This window comes from Oncorhynchus mykiss, chromosome 28 (genome assembly GCF_057628025.1).
Source record: "Oncorhynchus mykiss isolate SJ-2025 chromosome 28, ASM5762802v1, whole genome shotgun sequence".
Taxonomy (NCBI): Eukaryota; Metazoa; Chordata; class Actinopteri; order Salmoniformes; family Salmonidae; genus Oncorhynchus; species Oncorhynchus mykiss.
In genome coordinates, this window is record NC_143049.1 from 9,942,947 (window position 1) to 9,961,241 (window position 18,295).

The 18,295-nt window shown below is 43.0% G+C and overlaps 1 protein-coding gene across 1 annotated transcript in view; it reads left to right on the top strand.

Moving 5' to 3' along the window:
- Nucleotides 1–16,352, top strand: part of LOC110508457 (ephrin type-A receptor 4) — a 47,281-nt gene extending 30,929 nt beyond the window's left edge. The window contains exons 7-18 of the mRNA XM_036966621.2: nucleotides 6,423–6,547; nucleotides 7,282–7,441; nucleotides 7,567–7,678; nucleotides 8,212–8,270; nucleotides 8,390–8,503; nucleotides 8,823–9,008; nucleotides 9,160–9,221; nucleotides 9,606–9,815; nucleotides 9,970–10,146; nucleotides 14,209–14,399; nucleotides 14,512–14,670; nucleotides 15,016–16,352. Coding sequence (XP_036822516.1) covers nucleotides 6,423–6,547; nucleotides 7,282–7,441; nucleotides 7,567–7,678; nucleotides 8,212–8,270; nucleotides 8,390–8,503; nucleotides 8,823–9,008; nucleotides 9,160–9,221; nucleotides 9,606–9,815; nucleotides 9,970–10,146; nucleotides 14,209–14,399; nucleotides 14,512–14,670; nucleotides 15,016–15,145 — 1,685 coding nt within the window. The 3' untranslated portion in view covers nucleotides 15,146–16,352. The remainder of the gene's footprint in view (nucleotides 1–6,422; nucleotides 6,548–7,281; nucleotides 7,442–7,566; nucleotides 7,679–8,211; nucleotides 8,271–8,389; nucleotides 8,504–8,822; nucleotides 9,009–9,159; nucleotides 9,222–9,605; nucleotides 9,816–9,969; nucleotides 10,147–14,208; nucleotides 14,400–14,511; nucleotides 14,671–15,015) is intronic.
- Nucleotides 16,353–18,295: the final 1,943 nt, after the last annotated feature.

Below are 18,295 nucleotides of genomic sequence, written 5' to 3' on the forward strand. Positions count from 1 at the left end.
AAAGGAAGTGGGAAAGACAATGAGAAAGGATGTGGGAAAGACCATGATAAAGGGATAGAAAGACAATGATAAAGGGATAGAAAGGAAGTGGGAAAGACAATGAGAAAGGATGTGGGAAAGACCATGATAAAGGGATAGAAAGGAAGTGGGAAAGACAATGAGAAAGGATGTGGGAAAGACCATGATAAAGGTATAGAAAGACAACGATAAAGGGATAGAAAGGAAGTGGGAAAGACAATGAGAAAGGATGTGGGAAAGACCATGATAAAGGGATAGAAAGACAATGATAAAGGGATAGAAAGGAAGTGGGAAAGACAATGAGAAAGGATGTGGGAAAGACCATGATAAAGGGATAGAAAGGATGTGGGAAAGACAATGATAAAGGAAGTGGGAAAGACAATGAGAAAGGATGTGGGACAGACAATGAGAAAGGAAGTGGGAAAGACAATGATAAAGGGATAGAAAGATAATGATAAAGGGATAGAAAGACAATGATAGAGGGATAGAAAGGATGTGGGAAAGACAATGATAAAAGGATAGAAAGGAAGTCTGGAAAGACAATGATAAAGGAAGTGGAAAAGACAATGATAAAGGGATAGAAAGACAATGATAAAGGGATAGAAAGGATGTGGGAAAGACAATGATAAAGGAAGTGGAAAAGACCATGATAAAGGGCTAGAAAGGATGTGGGAAAGACAATGATAAAGGGATAGAAAGGATGTGGGAAAGGCAATGATAAAGGAAGTGGGAAAGACCATGATAAAGGGATAGAAAGGAAGTGGGAAAGGCAATGAGAAAGGAAGTGGGAAAGACCATGATAAAGGGATAGAAAGGAAGTGGGAAAGACAATGATAAAGGGATAGAAAGGATGTGGGAAAGGCAATGATAAAGGATGTGGGAAAGACCATGATAAAGGGATAGAAAGGATGTGGGAAAGGCAATGATAAAGGAAGTGGGAAAGGCAATGATAAAGGATGTGGGAAAGACCATGATAAAGGGATAGAAAGGAAGTGGGAAAGACAATGATAAAGGAAGTGGGAAAGACAATGAGAAAGGATGTGGGAAAGGCAATGATAAAGGAAGTGGAAAAGACCATGATAAAGGGCTAGAAAGGATGTGGGAAAGACAATGATAAAGGGATAGAAAGGATGTGGGAAAGGCAATGATAAAGGATGTGGGAAAGACCATGATAAAGGGATAGAAAGGATGTGGGAAAGGCAATGATAAAGGAAGTGGGAAAGGCAATGATAAAGGATGTGGGAAAGACCATGATAAAGGGATAGAAAGGAAGTGGGAAAGACAATGATAAAGGAAGTGGGAAAGACAATGAGAAAGGATGTGGGAAAGACCATGATAAAGGGATAGAAAGACAATGATAAAGGGATAGAAAGACAATGATAAAGGGATAGAAAGGATGTGGGAAAGACAATGATAAAGGGATAGAAAGGATGTGGGAAAGGCAATGAATGATAAAGGGATAGAAAGACAATGATAAAGAGATAGAAAGACAATGATAAAAGGATAGAAAGGATGTGGGAAAGGCAATGAATGATAAAGGGATAGAAAGACAATGATAAAGGGATAGAAAGGATGTGGGAAAGGCAATGAATGATAAAGGGATAGAAAGGAAGTGGGGGGAAAGACAATGATAAAGGGATAGAAAGAATGTGGGAAAGACAATGATAAAGGAAGTGGGAAAGACAATGATAAAGGTATATAAAGACAATGATAAAGGGATAGAAAGACAATGATAAAGGGATAGAAAGGAAGTGGGAAAGACAATGATAAAGGGATAGAAAGGAAGTGGGAAAGACAATGATAAAGAGATAGAAAGGATGTGGGACAGACAATGATAAAGGGATAGAAAGGAAGTGGGGAAGACAATGAGAAAGGAAGTGGGAAAGACAATGAGAAAGGAAGTGGGAAAGACAATGAGAAAGGATGTGGGACAGACAATGAGAAAGGAAGTGGGAAAGACAATGATAAAGGGATAGAAAGGAAGTGGGAAAGACAATGATAAAGGAAGTGGAAAAGACAATGATAAAGGGATAGAAAGACAATGATAAAGGGATAGAAAGGATGTGGGAAAGACAATGATAAAGGAAGTGGGAAAGACAATGAGAAAGGATGTGGGACAGACAATGAGAAAGGAAGTGGGAAAGACAATGATAAAGGGATAGAAAGATAATGATAAAGGGATAGAAAGACAATGATAGAGGGATAGAAAGGATGTGGGAAAGACAATGATAAAGGGATAGAAAGGAAGTGGGAAAGACAATGATAAAGGAAGTGGAAAAGACAATGATAAAGGGATAGAAAGACAATGATAAAGGGATAGAAAGGATGTGGGAAAGACAATGATAAAGGAAGTGGAAAAGACAATGATAAAGGGATAGAAAGGAAGTGGGAAAGACAATGAGAAAGGATGTGGGAAAGACCATGATAAAGGGCTAGAAAGGATGTGGGAAAGACAATGATAAAGGGATAGAAAGGATGTGGGAAAGGCAATGATAAAGGAAGTGGGAAAGACCATGATAAAGGGATAGAAAGGAAGTGGGAAAGGCAATGAGAAAGGAAGTGGGAAAGACCATGATAAAGGGATAGAAAGGAAGTGGGAAAGACAATGATAAAGGGATAGAAAGGATGTGGGAAAGGCAATGATAAAGGATGTGGGAAAGACCATGATAAAAGGATAGAAAGGATGTGGGAAAGGCAATGATAAAGGAAGTGGGAAAGGCAATGATAAAGGATGTGGGAAAGACCATGATAAAGGGATAGAAAGGAAGTGGGAAAGACAATGATAAAGGAAGTGGGAAAGACAATGAGAAAGGATGTGGGAAAGACCATGATAAAGGGATAGAAAGACAATGATAAAGGGATAGAAAGACAATGATAAAGGGATAGAAAGGAAGTGGGAAAGACAATGAGAAAGGATGTGGGAAAGACCATGATAAAGGGATAGAAAGGAAGTGGGAAAGACAATGAGAAAGGATGTGGGAAAGACCATGATAAAGGGATAGAAAGGAATTGGGAAAGACAATGATAAAGGAAGTGGGAAAGACAATGAGAAAGGATGTGGGAAAGGCAATGATAAAGGAAGTGGAAAAGACCATGATAAAGGGCTAGAAAGGATGTGGGAAAGACAATGATAAAGGGATAGAAAGGATGTGGGAAAGGCAATGATAAAGGATGTGGGAAAGACCATGATAAAGGGATAGAAAGGATGTGGGAAAGGCAATGATAAAGGAAGTGGGAAAGGCAATGATAAAGGATGTGGGAAAGACCATGATAAAGGGATAGAAAGGAAGTGGGAAAGACAATGATAAAGGAAGTGGGAAAGACAATGAGAAAGGATGTGGGAAAGACCATGATAAAGGGATAGAAAGACAATGATAAAGGGATAGAAAGACAATGATAAAGGGATAGAAAGGATGTGGGAAAGACAATGATAAAGGGATAGAAAGGATGTGGGAAAGGCAATGAATGATAAAGGGATAGAAAGACAATGATAAAGGGATAGAAAGACAATGATAAAAGGATAGAAAGGATGTGGGAAAGGCAATGAATGATAAAGGGATAGAAAGACAATGATAAAGGGATAGAAAGGATGTGGGAAAGGCAATGAATGATAAAGGGATAGAAAGGAAGTGGGGGGAAAGACAATGATAAAGGGATAGAAAGAATGTGGGAAAGACAATGATAAAGGAAGTGGGAAAGACAATGATAAAGGTATATAAAGACAATGATAAAGGGATAGAAAGACAATGATAAAGGGATAGAAAGGAAGTGGGAAAGACAATGATAAAGGGATAGAAAGGAAGTGGGAAAGACAATGATAAAGAGATAGAAAGGATGTGGGACAGACAATGATAAAGGGATAGAAAGGAAGTGGGGAAGACAATGAGAAAGGAAGTGGGAAAGACAATGAGAAAGGAAGTGGGAAAGACAATGAGAAAGGATGTGGGACAGACAATGAGAAAGGAAGTGGGAAAGACAATGATAAAGGGATAGAAAGGAAGTGGGAAAGACAATGATAAAGGAAGTGGAAAAGACAATGATAAAGGGATAGAAAGACAATGATAAAGGGATAGAAAGGATGTGGGAAAGACAATGATAAAGGAAGTGGGAAAGACAATGAGAAAGGATGTGGGACAGACAATGAGAAAGGAAGTGGGAAAGACAATGATAAAGGGATAGAAAGATAATGATAAAGGGATAGAAAGACAATGATAGAGGGATAGAAAGGATGTGGGAAAGACAATGATAAAGGGATAGAAAGGAAGTGGGAAAGACAATGATAAAGGAAGTGGAAAAGACAATGATAAAGGGATAGAAAGACAATGATAAAGGGATAGAAAGGATGTGGGAAAGACAATGATAAAGGAAGTGGAAAAGACAATGATAAAGGGATAGAAAGGAAGTGGGAAAGACAATGAGAAAAGATGTGGGAAAGACCATGATAAAGGGCTAGAAAGGATGTGGGAAAGACAATGATAAAGGGATAGAAAGGATGTGGGAAAGGCAATGATAAAGGAAGTGGGAAAGACCATGATAAAGGGATAGAAAGGAAGTGGGAAAGGCAATGAGAAAGGAAGTGGGAAAGACCATGATAAAGGGATAGAAAGGAAGTGGGAAAGACAATGATAAAGGGATAGAAAGGATGTGGGAAAGGCAATGATAAAGGATGTGGGAAAGACCATGATAAAAGGATAGAAAGGATGTGGGAAAGGCAATGATAAAGGAAGTGGGAAAGGCAATGATAAAGGATGTGGGAAAGACCATGATAAAGGGATAGAAAGGAAGTGGGAAAGACAATGATAAAGGAAGTGGGAAAGACAATGAGAAAGGATGTGGGAAAGACCATGATAAAGGGATAGAAAGACAATGATAAAGGGATAGAAAGACAATGATAAAGGGATAGAAAGGAAGTGGGAAAGACAATGAGAAAGGATGTGGGAAAGACCATGATAAAGGGATAGAAAGGAAGTGGGAAAGACAATGAGAAAGGATGTGGGAAAGACCATGATAAAGGGATAGAAAGACAACGATAAAGGGATAGAAAGGAAGTGGGAAAGACAATGAGAAAGGATGTGGGAAAGACCATGATAAAGGGATAGAAAGACAATGATAAAGGGATAGAAAGGAAGTGGGAAAGACAATGAGAAAGGATGTGGGAAAGACCATGATAAAGGGATAGAAAGGAAGTGGGAAAGACAATGAGAAAGGATGTGGGAAAGACCATGATAAAGGGATAGAAAGACAATGATAAAGGGATAGAAAGGAAGTGGGAAAGACAATGAGAAAGGATGTGGGAAAGACCATGATAAAGGGATAGAAAGGATGTGGGAAAGACAATGATAAAGGGATAGAAACGAAGTGGGAAAGACAATGATAAAGGGATAGAAAGGATGTGGGAAAGACATTGATAAAGGGATAGAAAGACAATGATAAAGGGATAGAAAGGATGTGGGAAAGACAATGATAAAGGGATTGAAAGGATGTGGGAAAGACAATGATAAAGGGATAGAAAGGATGTGGGAAAGACAATGATAAAGGGATAGAAAGACAATGATAAAGGGATAGAAAGACAATGATAAAGGGATAGAAAGGATGTGGGAAAGACAATGATAAAGGGATAGAAAGGATGTGGGAAAGACAATGATAAAGGGATACAAAGGATGTGGGAAAGACAATGATAAAGGGATAGAAAGACAATGATAAAGGGATAGAAAGACAATGATAAAGGGATAGAAAGGATGTGGGAAAGACAATGATAAAGGGATAGAAAGGATGTGGGAAAGGCAATGAATGATAAAGGGATAGAAAGACAATGATAAAGGGATAGAAAGACAATGATAAAGGGATAGAAAGGATGTGGGAAAGGCAATGAATGATAAAGGGATAGAAAGAAAATGATAAAGGGATAGAAAGGATGTGGGAAAGGCAATGAATGATAAAAGGATAGAAAGACAATGATAAAGGGATAGAAAGGAAGTGGGAAAGACAATGATAAAGGGATAGAAAGAATGTGGGAAAGACAATGATAAAGGAAGTGGGAAAGACAATGATAAAGGAAAAGAGGTGAGAAAGGTCTGTTCCCAAGGTTCCCAAGGTGAGAAAGGCCTGTTCCCAAGAGAAAAAGGTAAAAGTGTCATCCAGGACTCAGCTGTGGTGAATTGGGTCATTGTGACTGCCACCAAACATTCAGGGAAGTGTTTTTTTTATAACTCCAAATGTGGATTTGGATGAAAACCTGTCAATCCTGTAGCTTGAATTATTTTATTTGCGGATGTTATGCCATTGTGTCTTATACATTATTTTCTGGTAAACTATTCAAGAGATTCAATACACAAACATAAAAGCCATGATATATCTTGGGCTGTCCTAGTTCTTCAACTTGTGTACCTCTCTCACTCACTCAGCTCCCTCCCCAGTTACATCCATCCAGGCTGGTGATGTCACCAGGCATGGTGTGTCGTTGGCATGGCAACAGCCCGATCGTCCCAACGGGGTGATCCTGGAGTATGAGGTCAAGTACTACGAGAAGGTGAGATGCCTTGTGGGAACCGCGGTTCAGAAATCCTTTAAAAAAAATTACACTCTTAGAAAAAAAAAAGGTTTCCAAAAGTGTTCTTCGGCTGTCCCCATAGGAGAACTCGTTTGTGTTCCAGGTAGAACCCTCTGTGGAAAGGGTTCTACTAGATACCACTATTTTTGATACCACTTTCTTTTTTTGGAAAACACTATAACTGGTGTGTGTGTGTGTGGGGGGGGGGGATGTTATGTGCATCCATGCATGTTTGTGAGTGTTCACATGCTATCTGCTTAAACTGGTATCAATAGACCTATAAAACAACCAATAAACAATCTTCAAAGCATTCCTTGTGTTTGACATGGAAAAAGAGGGAGGGAGATATGAAGGGCGAGACTACGAGATGCATTTTTTTTTTTGTGGAGAGAGCAAGATGGGCGGGAGTGATTTGTAGTGGATTTGGAATTGTGTGGCTACAGTTTGTCCTCGCTCGTCTGGTTTTGTGATTATAGGCCTAGGGTCCACAGGGAGAGGTATTTCGCTCCAGAACCACACATTGTTCTGCAACTTCAAGTTACATTTTAGGATCATGACCTCATCCGTTACCCCTTATCTTTACACTTCCCAGTTAAAATGGGGTGCATTTAAGTTATGCTGTATCTTGGAAAGAGTCATGTATATGGCCGCAGATTTCTGCTCATTAACAGATCCCTCCCCTCTTTCTCTCTTCCTGTCTCTCCTCCAATCAGGATCAGAAGGAGAGCTCCTACCGCATCATGAAGACGGCGTCTCGCAGTGCTGACATCACTGGGCTGAGTCCCCTTACTGTGTACTTGTTTCAGGTGCGCGCTCGCACCGCCGCCGGATACGGAGAGTTCAGCGGCCCCTTGGAGTTCTCCACCAACTCAGGTAGAAGACATTCTAATGTATTCTATTCGGCTGATTTTGAGCAAGAGATATTGCATTTTTTGGGGGCGACCTGTTTTTACAGAAAACATCCTGGTTTGTAACCTGATGTCTCCTCCCACTGACAGATCCCTTGCCTCTGATTGGTGATGCCGCCAGCTCCACCCTGCTCCTGCTGTCAATCAGCGGAGGTGTGATTCTACTGCTCACCTCCACCGCAGTCTTCATTATCAGCCGCAGGTACAAACACATATGGCCTCAGAAGAACAAGCAACCGCTAAAACACACACACACACACACACACACACAGATCACCTGGGGCTTTGGAGGGGGATTAAAGAGGAGACAGTATGTCCTTCTGAAGGTCTGATTGTTCACCTGGTAATCCCCTTGTCCCTGACTTATCATTAGTGTCTCCACAATAACACAGCCACTGTATCAGCTTCCCCCTGGCCTCCGAACACTCACACACAACCTCTCCCTTGAGGCCTCTTTTTACTGACAGTGGCTCTCAAGGTATGACACACCACACCGCTTAAAGACACAATGGGTAGTGTTACAGACAGGTTCTGTAAGATAACACACCTTTTCTCCTATATTACCCGAGGCACTATTCTCTCTCCTTCCCACCCTCCATCCCCCTTCTCCTTCTTTCCCTCTACTCGCCTTGAATAACCCGTCTCTGCTTGGATTGGTCAAAGTAGCTGTCAATCACTCACATTGTGTGTGTTCCGTGCCACTCACCACTTCTTCCTCTGCCTTTCTTCTTTCAGGAGGGGCAAATACAGCCAAGCCAAGCAAGACTCCGAGGAGGAGAAACACCTAAACCCAGGTAAGACCGCACACGCACGCACACACACACACGCACGCACACACACACACCTCATCCTATTCCACAAACATGTCAAACTCCTTTCCCCAACCCATCTCCTCCCCTTTCTTCATCTGTAGGTGTGAGGATATACGTGGACCCGTTCACCTATGAGGACCCAGACCAGGCAGTTCATGAGTTTGCAAAAGAAATTGACGCCTCCTACATACACATAGAGAAGGTCATTGGCATTGGTAAGGGAGCCTGACACACACGCTCACAGTAAATCGTCAAGGTTTTGAAGGTGTGTGATGCTAATGCTGTGTTGTAGGTGAGTGTGGGGATGTATGTAGTTATTTATACTGTGTGTGTTGTAGGTGAGTTTGGGGAAGTGTGTAGTTATTTATACTGTGTGTGTTGTAGGTGAGTGTGGCGAGGTGTGTAGTTATTTATACTGTGTGTGTTGTAGGTGAGTGTGGGGAAGTGTGTAGTTATTTATACTGTGTGTGTGTGTGTGTTGTAGGTGAGTTTGGGGAAGTGTGTAGTTATTTATGCTGTGTGTGTGTGTTGTAGGTGAGTTTGGGGAGGTGTGTAGTGGCCGTCTGCGTCTCCAGGGAAAGAGGGAGATCTACGTGGCCATAAAGAGTCTGAAGGCAGCATACTCTAACAAACAGAGGCAAGATTTCCTCTCTGAAGCCAGCATCATGGGACAGTTCGACCACCCAAACATCATCAGACTGGAGGGCGTGGTCACGCGATGTGAGTGATTGACAGCTACTTTGACCAATCCAAGCAGAGATTGACAGGTTCCTTCTACATTTATAAAGATATAAAAATGCAGAGGATCCCGAAACTGATCCTTGTGGAACACCCCCCTGTCTTAATCGCTGCTTGTTTGCTTCCTGTGCAGGTAAACCAGTGATGATCATCACAGAGTACATGGAGAATGGATCTCTTGACGCCTTCCTCAGGGTAAGAGGTCCTAGTGTTTCTTGGAGCGTCAGGTAGCCTAGTGTTCAGAGCGTTGGACCAGTAACCAAAAGGTTGCTGGATCGAATCCCAGAGCTGACAAGGTGTAGCTCTGAACAAGGCAGTTAACCCACTGTTCCCCGGCAGGCTGTCATTGTAAATAAGAATTTGCTCTTAACTGACTTGCCAAGTTAAACAAAGATTAGAAATAAGTTTTATCTCTATGTCTTTGTACTGTGTGTTATATTCTAAAACAGCAGGGGGTTTCAATTAAGACCTAGACAACCAGACGAGGGGAGTTCCTTACTAGTCAGTGACCTGAATTCAGCCCTCCGTGGCGTGAGTTTGACACCTGTCCTAAAGTCTCTCTCTCTCTCTCTCCGTTAGAAACACGATGGTCATTTCACAGTGATCCAGTTGGTGGGCATGCTGCGTGGCATCGCGTCGGGCATGAAGTACCTGTCTGACATGAGCTACGTTCACCGAGACCTGGCCGCCCGCAACATCCTGGTCAACAGCAACCTGGTGTGTAAGGTGTCTGACTTCGGCCTGTCCCGAGTACTCCAAGAGGACCCTGAGAATGCCTACACCACACGGGTAAGAACACAGGGGAGAACATTGAACACTAGCATGTCTATCTGGGGTAATGATTTAGTATGTGAGAGAGGTTCATGTTTCAATCACCTTTGAACTCTGGGTCCTTTGTGCTAGACTGTGGATTGAAATACAATTCTCTTCCCATGTGTTACAGGAGGTGACTGGGACGTACCACTCTCCAGGGGGGAAGATCCCCATCAGATGGACCTCTCCAGAGGCAATCGCCTACAGGAAGTTCACCCCATCCTCTGACACCTGGAGCTATGGCGTGGTCATGTGGGAGGTGATGTCCTATGGCGAGAGACCATATTGGGACATGAGTAACCAGGATGTAAGTGCGTTTTCTATGTAATGGATTTTCCCCTGAAAGTGGAATCTTTTTTGTGTGGACTGAAGCAAAAGGTAGATGGCTACAGTGCATTTGGAAAGTATTCAGAGCCCACTTTTCCCACATTTTGTTACGCTACAGCCTTATTCTAAAATGGGTTAAATCAGTCTACACACAATGCCCCATAATGGTAAAGTGAAAACAGGTTTTTAGAAATGTGTGCAAATGTATTCACTGTAGACAAAGTTAGTTAAACATGCTTTCTTACCCTCTTTTCTCTATACCCTGTTCTCTCTCAATTCAATTTAAGGGCTTTATTGGCATGGGAAACATATGTTAACATTGCCAAAGCAAGTGAACTAGATCAAATCAACGTTTATTTGTCACGTGCGCCGAATACAACAGGTGTAGACCTTACAGTGAAATGCTTACTTACAGGCTCTAACCAATAGTGCAAAAAGGGTATTAGGTAAACAATAGTTAAGTAAAGAAATTCAACAACAGTAAAAAGACAGGCTATAGACAGTAGCGGGCTATAAAAGTAGCGAGGCTACATACAGACACCGGTTAGTCAGGCAGATTGAGGTAGTATGAACATGTACAGTGGGGCAAAAAAGTATTTGGTCAGCCACCAATTGTGCAAGTTCTCCCACTTAAAAATATGATAGAGGCCTGTAATTTTCATCATAGGTACACTTCAACTATGACAGACATAATAAGAAAAAAAATCCAGAAAATCACATTGTAGGATTTTTAATGAATTTATTTGCAAATTATGGTGGAAAATAAGTATTTGGTCAATAACAAAAGTTTATCTCAATACTTTGTTATATACCCTTTGTTGGCAATAACAGAGGTCAAACGTTTTCTGTAAGTCTTCAAAGGTTTTCACACACTGTTGCTGGTATTTTGGGCCATTCCTCCATGCAGATCTCCTCTAGAGCAGTGATGTTTTGGGGTTGTTGCTGGGCAACACAGACTTTCAACCAGGCAGTGATGCAACCAGCTGCTCTTGCAGCTGTAGAACCTTTTGAGGATCTCAGGACCCATGCCAACTGTCTTGGTGTGTTTGGACCATTCTAGTTTGTTGTTGATGTGAACACTAAGGAACTTAAAGCTCTCAACCTGCTCCACTACAGCCCCGTCGATGAGAATGGATGCGTGCTCAGTCCTCCTTTTCCTGTAGTTCACATCTCCTTAGTCTTGGTTACTTTGAGGGATAGGTTGTTGTCCTGGCACCATCCGGCCAGTTCTCTGACCTCCTCCCTATAGGCTATCTCAGCGTTGTCGGTGATCAGGCCTACCACTGTTGTGTCATCTGCAATGATGGTGTTGGAGTCGTGCCTGGCCATGCAGTCGTGGTTGAACAGGGAGTACTGGAGGGGACTGAGCACGCACCTCTGGGGAGCTCCAGTGTTGAGGATCAGCGTGGCAGATGTGTTGCTACCTACCCTCACCACCTGGGGGCGGCCGGTCAGGAAGTCCAGGATCCAGTTGCAGAGGGAGGTGTTTAGTCCCAGGATCCTTAGCTTAGTGATGAGCTTTGAGGGTACTATGGTTGAACGCTGAGCTGTAGTCAATGAATAGCATTCTCACATATGTAGGTGTTCCTTTTGTCCAGGTGGGGAAGGGCAGTGTAGAGTGCAATAGAGATTGCATCATCTGTTTGGGCGGTATGCAAATTGGAGTGGGTCTAGGGTTTCTGGGATAATGGTGTTGATGTGAGCCATTACCAACTTTTCAAAGCACTTCATGGCTACGGACGTGAGTGATACAGGACGTGAGTGATGCAGGTTGCCTTTATGTTCTTGGGCACAGGGACTATGGTGGTCTGCTTGAAACAACATGTTGGTATTACAGACTCAATCAGGGACATGTTGAAAATGTCAGTGAAGGCACCTGCTAGTTGGTCAGCACATGCCTGGAGCACACGTCCTGGTAATCCGTCTGGCCCTGCAGCCTTGTGAATGTTGACCTGTTTAAAGGTCTTACTTGCGACGACTACGGAGAGGGTGATCACACAGTTGTCCGGAACAGCTGATGCTCTCATGCATGCCTCAGTGTTGTTTGCCTTGAAGCGAGCATAGAAGTGATTTAGCTCTCTGGTAGGCTCGTGTCACTGGGCAGCTCGCGGCTGTGCTTCCCTTTGTAGTCTGTAATAGTTTGCAATCCCCGCCACATAAGATGAGCGTCAGAGCCGGTGTAGTATGATTCAATCTTAGTCCTGTATTGACGCTTTGCCTGTTTGATGGTTCATTGCAGGGCATAGCAGGATTAATTGTAAGCTTCCGGGTTAGAGTCATGCACCTTGAAAGCGGCAGCTCTACCCTTTAGCTCAGTGTGAATGTTTCCTGTAATCCATGGCTTCTGGTTGGGGTATGTACGTACAGTCACTGTGGGGATGATGTCCTCGATAAATCCAGTGACTGATGTGGTGTACTCCTCAATGCCATCGGAAGAATCCCGGAACATATTCCAGTCTGTGATATCAAAACAGTCCTGTAGTTTAGCATCTGCTTCATCTGACCACTTTTTTATAGACAAGAGTCACTGGTGCTTCCTGCTTTAATTTTTGCTTGTAAGCAGGAATCAGAAGGATAGAGTTGTGGTCTGATTTACCAAATGGAGGGCGAGGGAGAGCTTTGTACGCATCTCTGTGTTTGGAGTACAGGTGATCTAGAATTGTTTTCCCTCTGATTGCACATTTAACATGTTGATAGAAATTTGGTAGAACTGATTTAAGTTTCCCTGCATTAAAGTCTCCAGCCACTAGGAGCGCCGCTTCTGGGTGAGTGGTTTCCTGTTTGCTTATTTCCTTATACAGCTGACTGAGTGCGGTCTTAGTGCCAGCATCTGTCTAGGGTGGTAAATAAACAGCCACGAAAAGTATAGCTGAAAACTCTCTAGGCAAGTAGTGTGGCCTGCAATTTATCACAATATACTCTACTTCAGGCGAGCAAAATCTAGAGACTTCCTTAGATTTCATGCACCAGCTGTTGTTTACAAATATGCACAGAACCCCCCCCTCCCCGCCCTCATCTCACAGTATGCTGTTCTATCTTGCCGGTGCAGCTGAATATCCATGTCGTCATTCAGCCACGATTCCGTGAAACATAGAATATTACAGTTTTTGATGTCCCGTTGGTAGGATATTTGTGATCGTACCTCGTCTAATTGGTTGTCCAATGATTGCACGTTGGCGAGTAGTATTGACTGTAACGGCAGCTTTCCCACTCGCTTTCTACGGGTGCTGACCAGGCATCCGGCTCTTTGTCCTCTGTACCTGCGTCGCTTCCTCTTGCAAATAACGGGGATGTTGGCCCTGTGAGGTGTTTGGAGAGTATCTTGTGCGTCGTCCTTGTTGTAGAAAAAATCTTTGTCTAATCCGAGGTGAGTGATTGCTGTCCTGATATCCAGAAGCTCTTTTTTTGCCGTAAGATACGGTGGCAGAAACATTATGTTGTCACGCCCTGACCATAGTTTACTTTGTATTTTCTATGTTTTGATTGGTCAGGGTGTGATCTGAGTGGGCATTCTATGTTTCATGTCTTGTTTGTCTATTTCTATGTTCAGCCTGATATGGTTCTCAGTCAGAGGCAGGTGTTCATCATTGTCTCTGATTGGGAACCATATTTAGGTAGCCTGGGGTTCACTGTGTGTTTGTGGGTGATTGTTCCTGTCTATGTGTTTTCACCAGATAGGCTGTTTAGGTTTTCGTTACGTTTATTGTTTTTGTACTGATTCGTGTTTAACGTTTGTTCATTAAAACATGGATCGCAATCTACACGCTGCATTTTGGTCCGATCCTTGTTCTACCTCTTCATCAGAGGAGGAGATAGAAGAAAACCGTTACATATGTACAAAATAAGTTACAAATAACACGAAAAAAAAACACATAATAGCACAATTGGTTGGGCGCCCGTAAAACTGCTGCCATTTCTTCCAGCGCCATTTTCCCTTAGTAGACAAAAGTGAGATAATCAATAAAAATGAACAGTAAACATTACAAAAGTTCCAAAAGAAGAAAGAAATGACAAATGTCTCTCTCTCTCCCTCTCTCTCCAGGTGATAAAAGCAATAGATGAGGGCTACCGTCTGCCCCCGCCAATGGACTGTCCTGTGTGTCTACACCAGCTGATGTTAGACTGCTGGCAGACAGAGAGAACACACAGACCCAGCTTCACACAGATCCTCAACATGCTGGATAAACTCATCCGCAACCCGACCACCACTCTGAGGAGGACAGGAGGAGACAGGTACACACGGGGGACACGATGTCTTTCATTGCAAGCTCTTTCAATGTGTTTTTCCAGCATAACATTCACTCCCCATAACTACCTCAACCTCTGTCTTTATCTCTCTGTGCAGACCTGTTCCCAGTCTGTTGGAGCCTGTAGGAGGTCCAGAGTTTGTGTCAGTGTGGTCAGCAGAAGACTGTCTTCAGGCTATAGGGATGGGCATGTATAGAGACACGCTCACTACTGCTGGATACACCAGCCCTGACAGCCTGCTAACCCTCACACATCAGTGAGTCTCTCTCTAATCCCCCCCCCTCTCTATATATCACTATGGCTCTCTCTATTTCTCTGCTAACCCTCACACATCAGTGAGTCTCTCTCTCTCTCTCAGTATCTCTGTATCTCTCTCTCTCTCTCCCTCTCTCTCTAACCCCCCTCTCTCTCTCTAACCCCCCTCTCTCTCTCTAACCCCCCTCTCTCTCTCTAACCCCCCTCTCTATATATCACTATGGCTCTCTATTTCTCTCCCTCTATTCCCCCCCGCTCTCTCTTTCTCTCTCTCTTTCTTTCTGGGTGGGTACTCATAGTCTTCATAACTCTGAACATGTCTAATTTAATTATTCCATGTTTACAGGGATATGACCAGTATAGGAATTATCACACCATCACACCAGGACCAGATCCTTGCCAGTGTGCAGCAGGTATTGCTGTCCCACATGCAACAAATACAGGAACAGATGCCAGACAGTATGGTTCCCGTCTGAGCCAGTGAATGGATACAAAACTAAAACAATTTGTTTTTAATGAATTTTATTTACCTCATCCATGCACTTTAGAATGAGATTTTCACAAGGAATTACATCAACATACAAAAAACTACAACAGAAAATATGAGGAGAGAAAGAGAGAAAAGCAGCACTTTTATAAACCCTATAAACTTTGACCTTTGAACTATGACCTGAGGTTTGACCTGAGGCTGAAGAAGCTGCTGAAGATGGTTTCACTGCAACACTGAGGAAACAACGAGACATTTTGTCCCTTTTTTGTTTACTTTTTGTACATACGTGTCCTTGTAAATAACATTCATCTGCTCCTGATTTTTCTTTTTTTAAACATTTTTGTTGTTGTTGATTTTGTGTCATCCCGACAGTGGTGCCATTGTTTTCAGTTTAGAAACTGTTTTCTCTCCCGTGCACATTTCCAGACACCTCCAGTTTGCCTCATATGCATCTCAGGACTAGGCTACCCATTTGTCTTTATACCAGAAGGACTCCAGCTCCCATTCCCACAAAGAAGTAATCCATCCATTGAGCTTTTGTAGACCAGGACTAATGAGTGCTACAAATATTCACCAACAAAGACTTGTAAGTTAATAGTGAAGCATAGTTCGACAAATAAAAACAGGACAAATTGAATGTCGTCTGGAAGTCGAGAAACTTAATGAACGAGCTGATAAAGTGTAGTTCTGAAGCATCACTGTGTGTGTGTGTGTGTGTGTGTGTGTGTGTGTGTGTGTGTGTGTGTGTGTGTGTGTGTGTGTGTGTGTGTGTGTGTGTGTGTCAGGGTTGGGGTCAATTCCATTTAAATTCCAGTCAATTCAGAAAATACAATGACATTCCAACTCCAATTCTCTTCCAATGCTTTTCAATCAGTAAAATGTTCAATTAGAATTGGGTTTACTTTCTGAATAAACTGGAATTGAAATGGAATTGACCTCAATCCTGGTGTGTGTGCTTGCCTTTGAGGACTAGTTTGGGATATTCAAAGACAGAAATATGGGCAGGGGAGCGTTTTGTGATAGAATGTATGTGTGCCAAGCTCTTGCTGGCTTTTTATTTAGGATGAGCACATTAACAACGGTATTAGCTAGTTTTATCTCGTCAACGATTAACATATACTCTAGGTATTACATGTCTTTGTAAAATGTTACTGTTTGGAAATACAATCAGGTGCATAAAGGATTTCATTCTATTTATCGTCTTCTTATTATCGAGGTTGTACATTGTGAAATAGGAATAATGTAAATGACTGAAATGGGTCATTTCTGTCTGAACTTCTTTTTGAAGCAGATGCGGAAGAGTGTGTGCGACTGGGAAGTGTGTGTGTGTGTGTAACTAAGGGGTGTGTGTGTGTGTGTGTGTGTGACTAAGGGAAGTGTGTGTGTGTGTGTAACTAAGGGAAGTGTGTGTGTGTGTGTGTGTGTGTTTGTGTGTGTGTAACTAAGGGAAGTGTGTGTGTGTGTGTAACTAAGGGAAGTGTGTGTTCGGTGTGTGTGTGTGTGTAACTAAGGGAAGTGTGTGTTCGGTGTGTGTGTGTGTAACTAAGGGAAGTGTGTGTTCGGTGTGTGTGTGTGTGTGTGTGTAACTAAGGGAAGTGTGTGTTCGGTGTGTGTGTGTGTGTGTGTGTGTAACTAAGGGAAGTGTGTGTTCGGTGTGTGTGTGTAACTAAGGGAAGTGTGTGCACTGGTGTGGTCTGACCGGCAACAAAGCCAGGTGGATTAAAGTGAAGGGTGCTGGGAGGCATTCTGTTAAAACGTTCAGTGGTGTGGAGAGAGCCATCTGCTAAACACACACGGAGAAACGCATACACAGTGTGTCACACACACACACACACACACACTGTGACACACACGCAGCAGGAGAGAACTTCGGGCACACACACATGGACAGCACAGGTGAAGGACATCGGTAACAGTACAACACAGATATGTCACTTTAGCAACGACATGTACTTGCACAAAACCAAACCTCAATTTCACATTCAAATCAGGGATATTTGCTTTTGTGGATTAAATAAAATCCTTGCCAGCTGGAGACAACAGGCAAAATCACCTTGGATACTCAGACATTCTACACCGGGGTTTTGCATATGATCTGAGAGAGACACACACACACACACACACACTCGCACCAACACAAAGCCGGCCTGTGGGTTAGGGGTGTGGGGCAGATATGCTGGGACAGTCTTTTTGAAGACTTGATCCCGTTAATGGTGTTAGACACACTCCTCTCTCCCACAGACGAAACCCATCTCGCACAAAACCCACTCTGTCCTTATAGAGTCATGTGCGCCCACTCTCCCACTCTAATAGAGCTTGAGGGAGACCGGAGCACGAAGATAGACACCCGTTCTTAATCTGTCCGTCTGTCTACGCAGGCTGCCACTGAAAAAAACATGTTAAGAGAACAGAATCTCTGTTAGGATGAATGCTTCAATTAAAAAATTCTCCCCTCTGTCTCTCGCGCGCTCTCTCTCTCCCGCTCTCTGTAGGGTGTCATTGTGGTCTTTTGGTCACTAGATTAGTGTGGTAATAGAACAGGCTAATCTCGCCTGGTCTTACACAGAGGGAGTGATCGTGGGGTGTCTTTAATAGCCAGCCAACCGTACCCTAATGTGTGTGTGACTGGGAGGAGAGAGACAGGGTTTAGTCACACACACGCACACACAGTCGCATGCACGCACATACACACACACACACACACACACACAGCCAGGGTTTACATGTCTTTCAGGATTTCCATTTATATGCATCACCGCATTGACAAACGCAATGCCAGAGGCATTCCCACGGTAACCCTGGTGTGCGTGTTTTGTGTGTGTACGTGCAAGCAAGTTTGCGTGCCCACTGGTACTGGTAGAGAGGTGACAGGCAGTCCCCCCAGTGTAAAATAGCATACACTGAGTATACAAAACATTAAGAACACATGCTCTTTCCATGACATCGACAGGCCAGGTGAATCCAGGTGAAAGCTATGATCCCTTATTGATGCCACTTGTTAAATCCACTTCGATCAGTGTAGATGAAGGGGAGGAGACAGATTAAAGAAGGATTTTTAAGCATTGAGGCAAGTGAGACATGGATTGTGTGTGTGTATTTTAGTGCCTTTGAGCAGGTACGGTACGGTAGTAGGTGC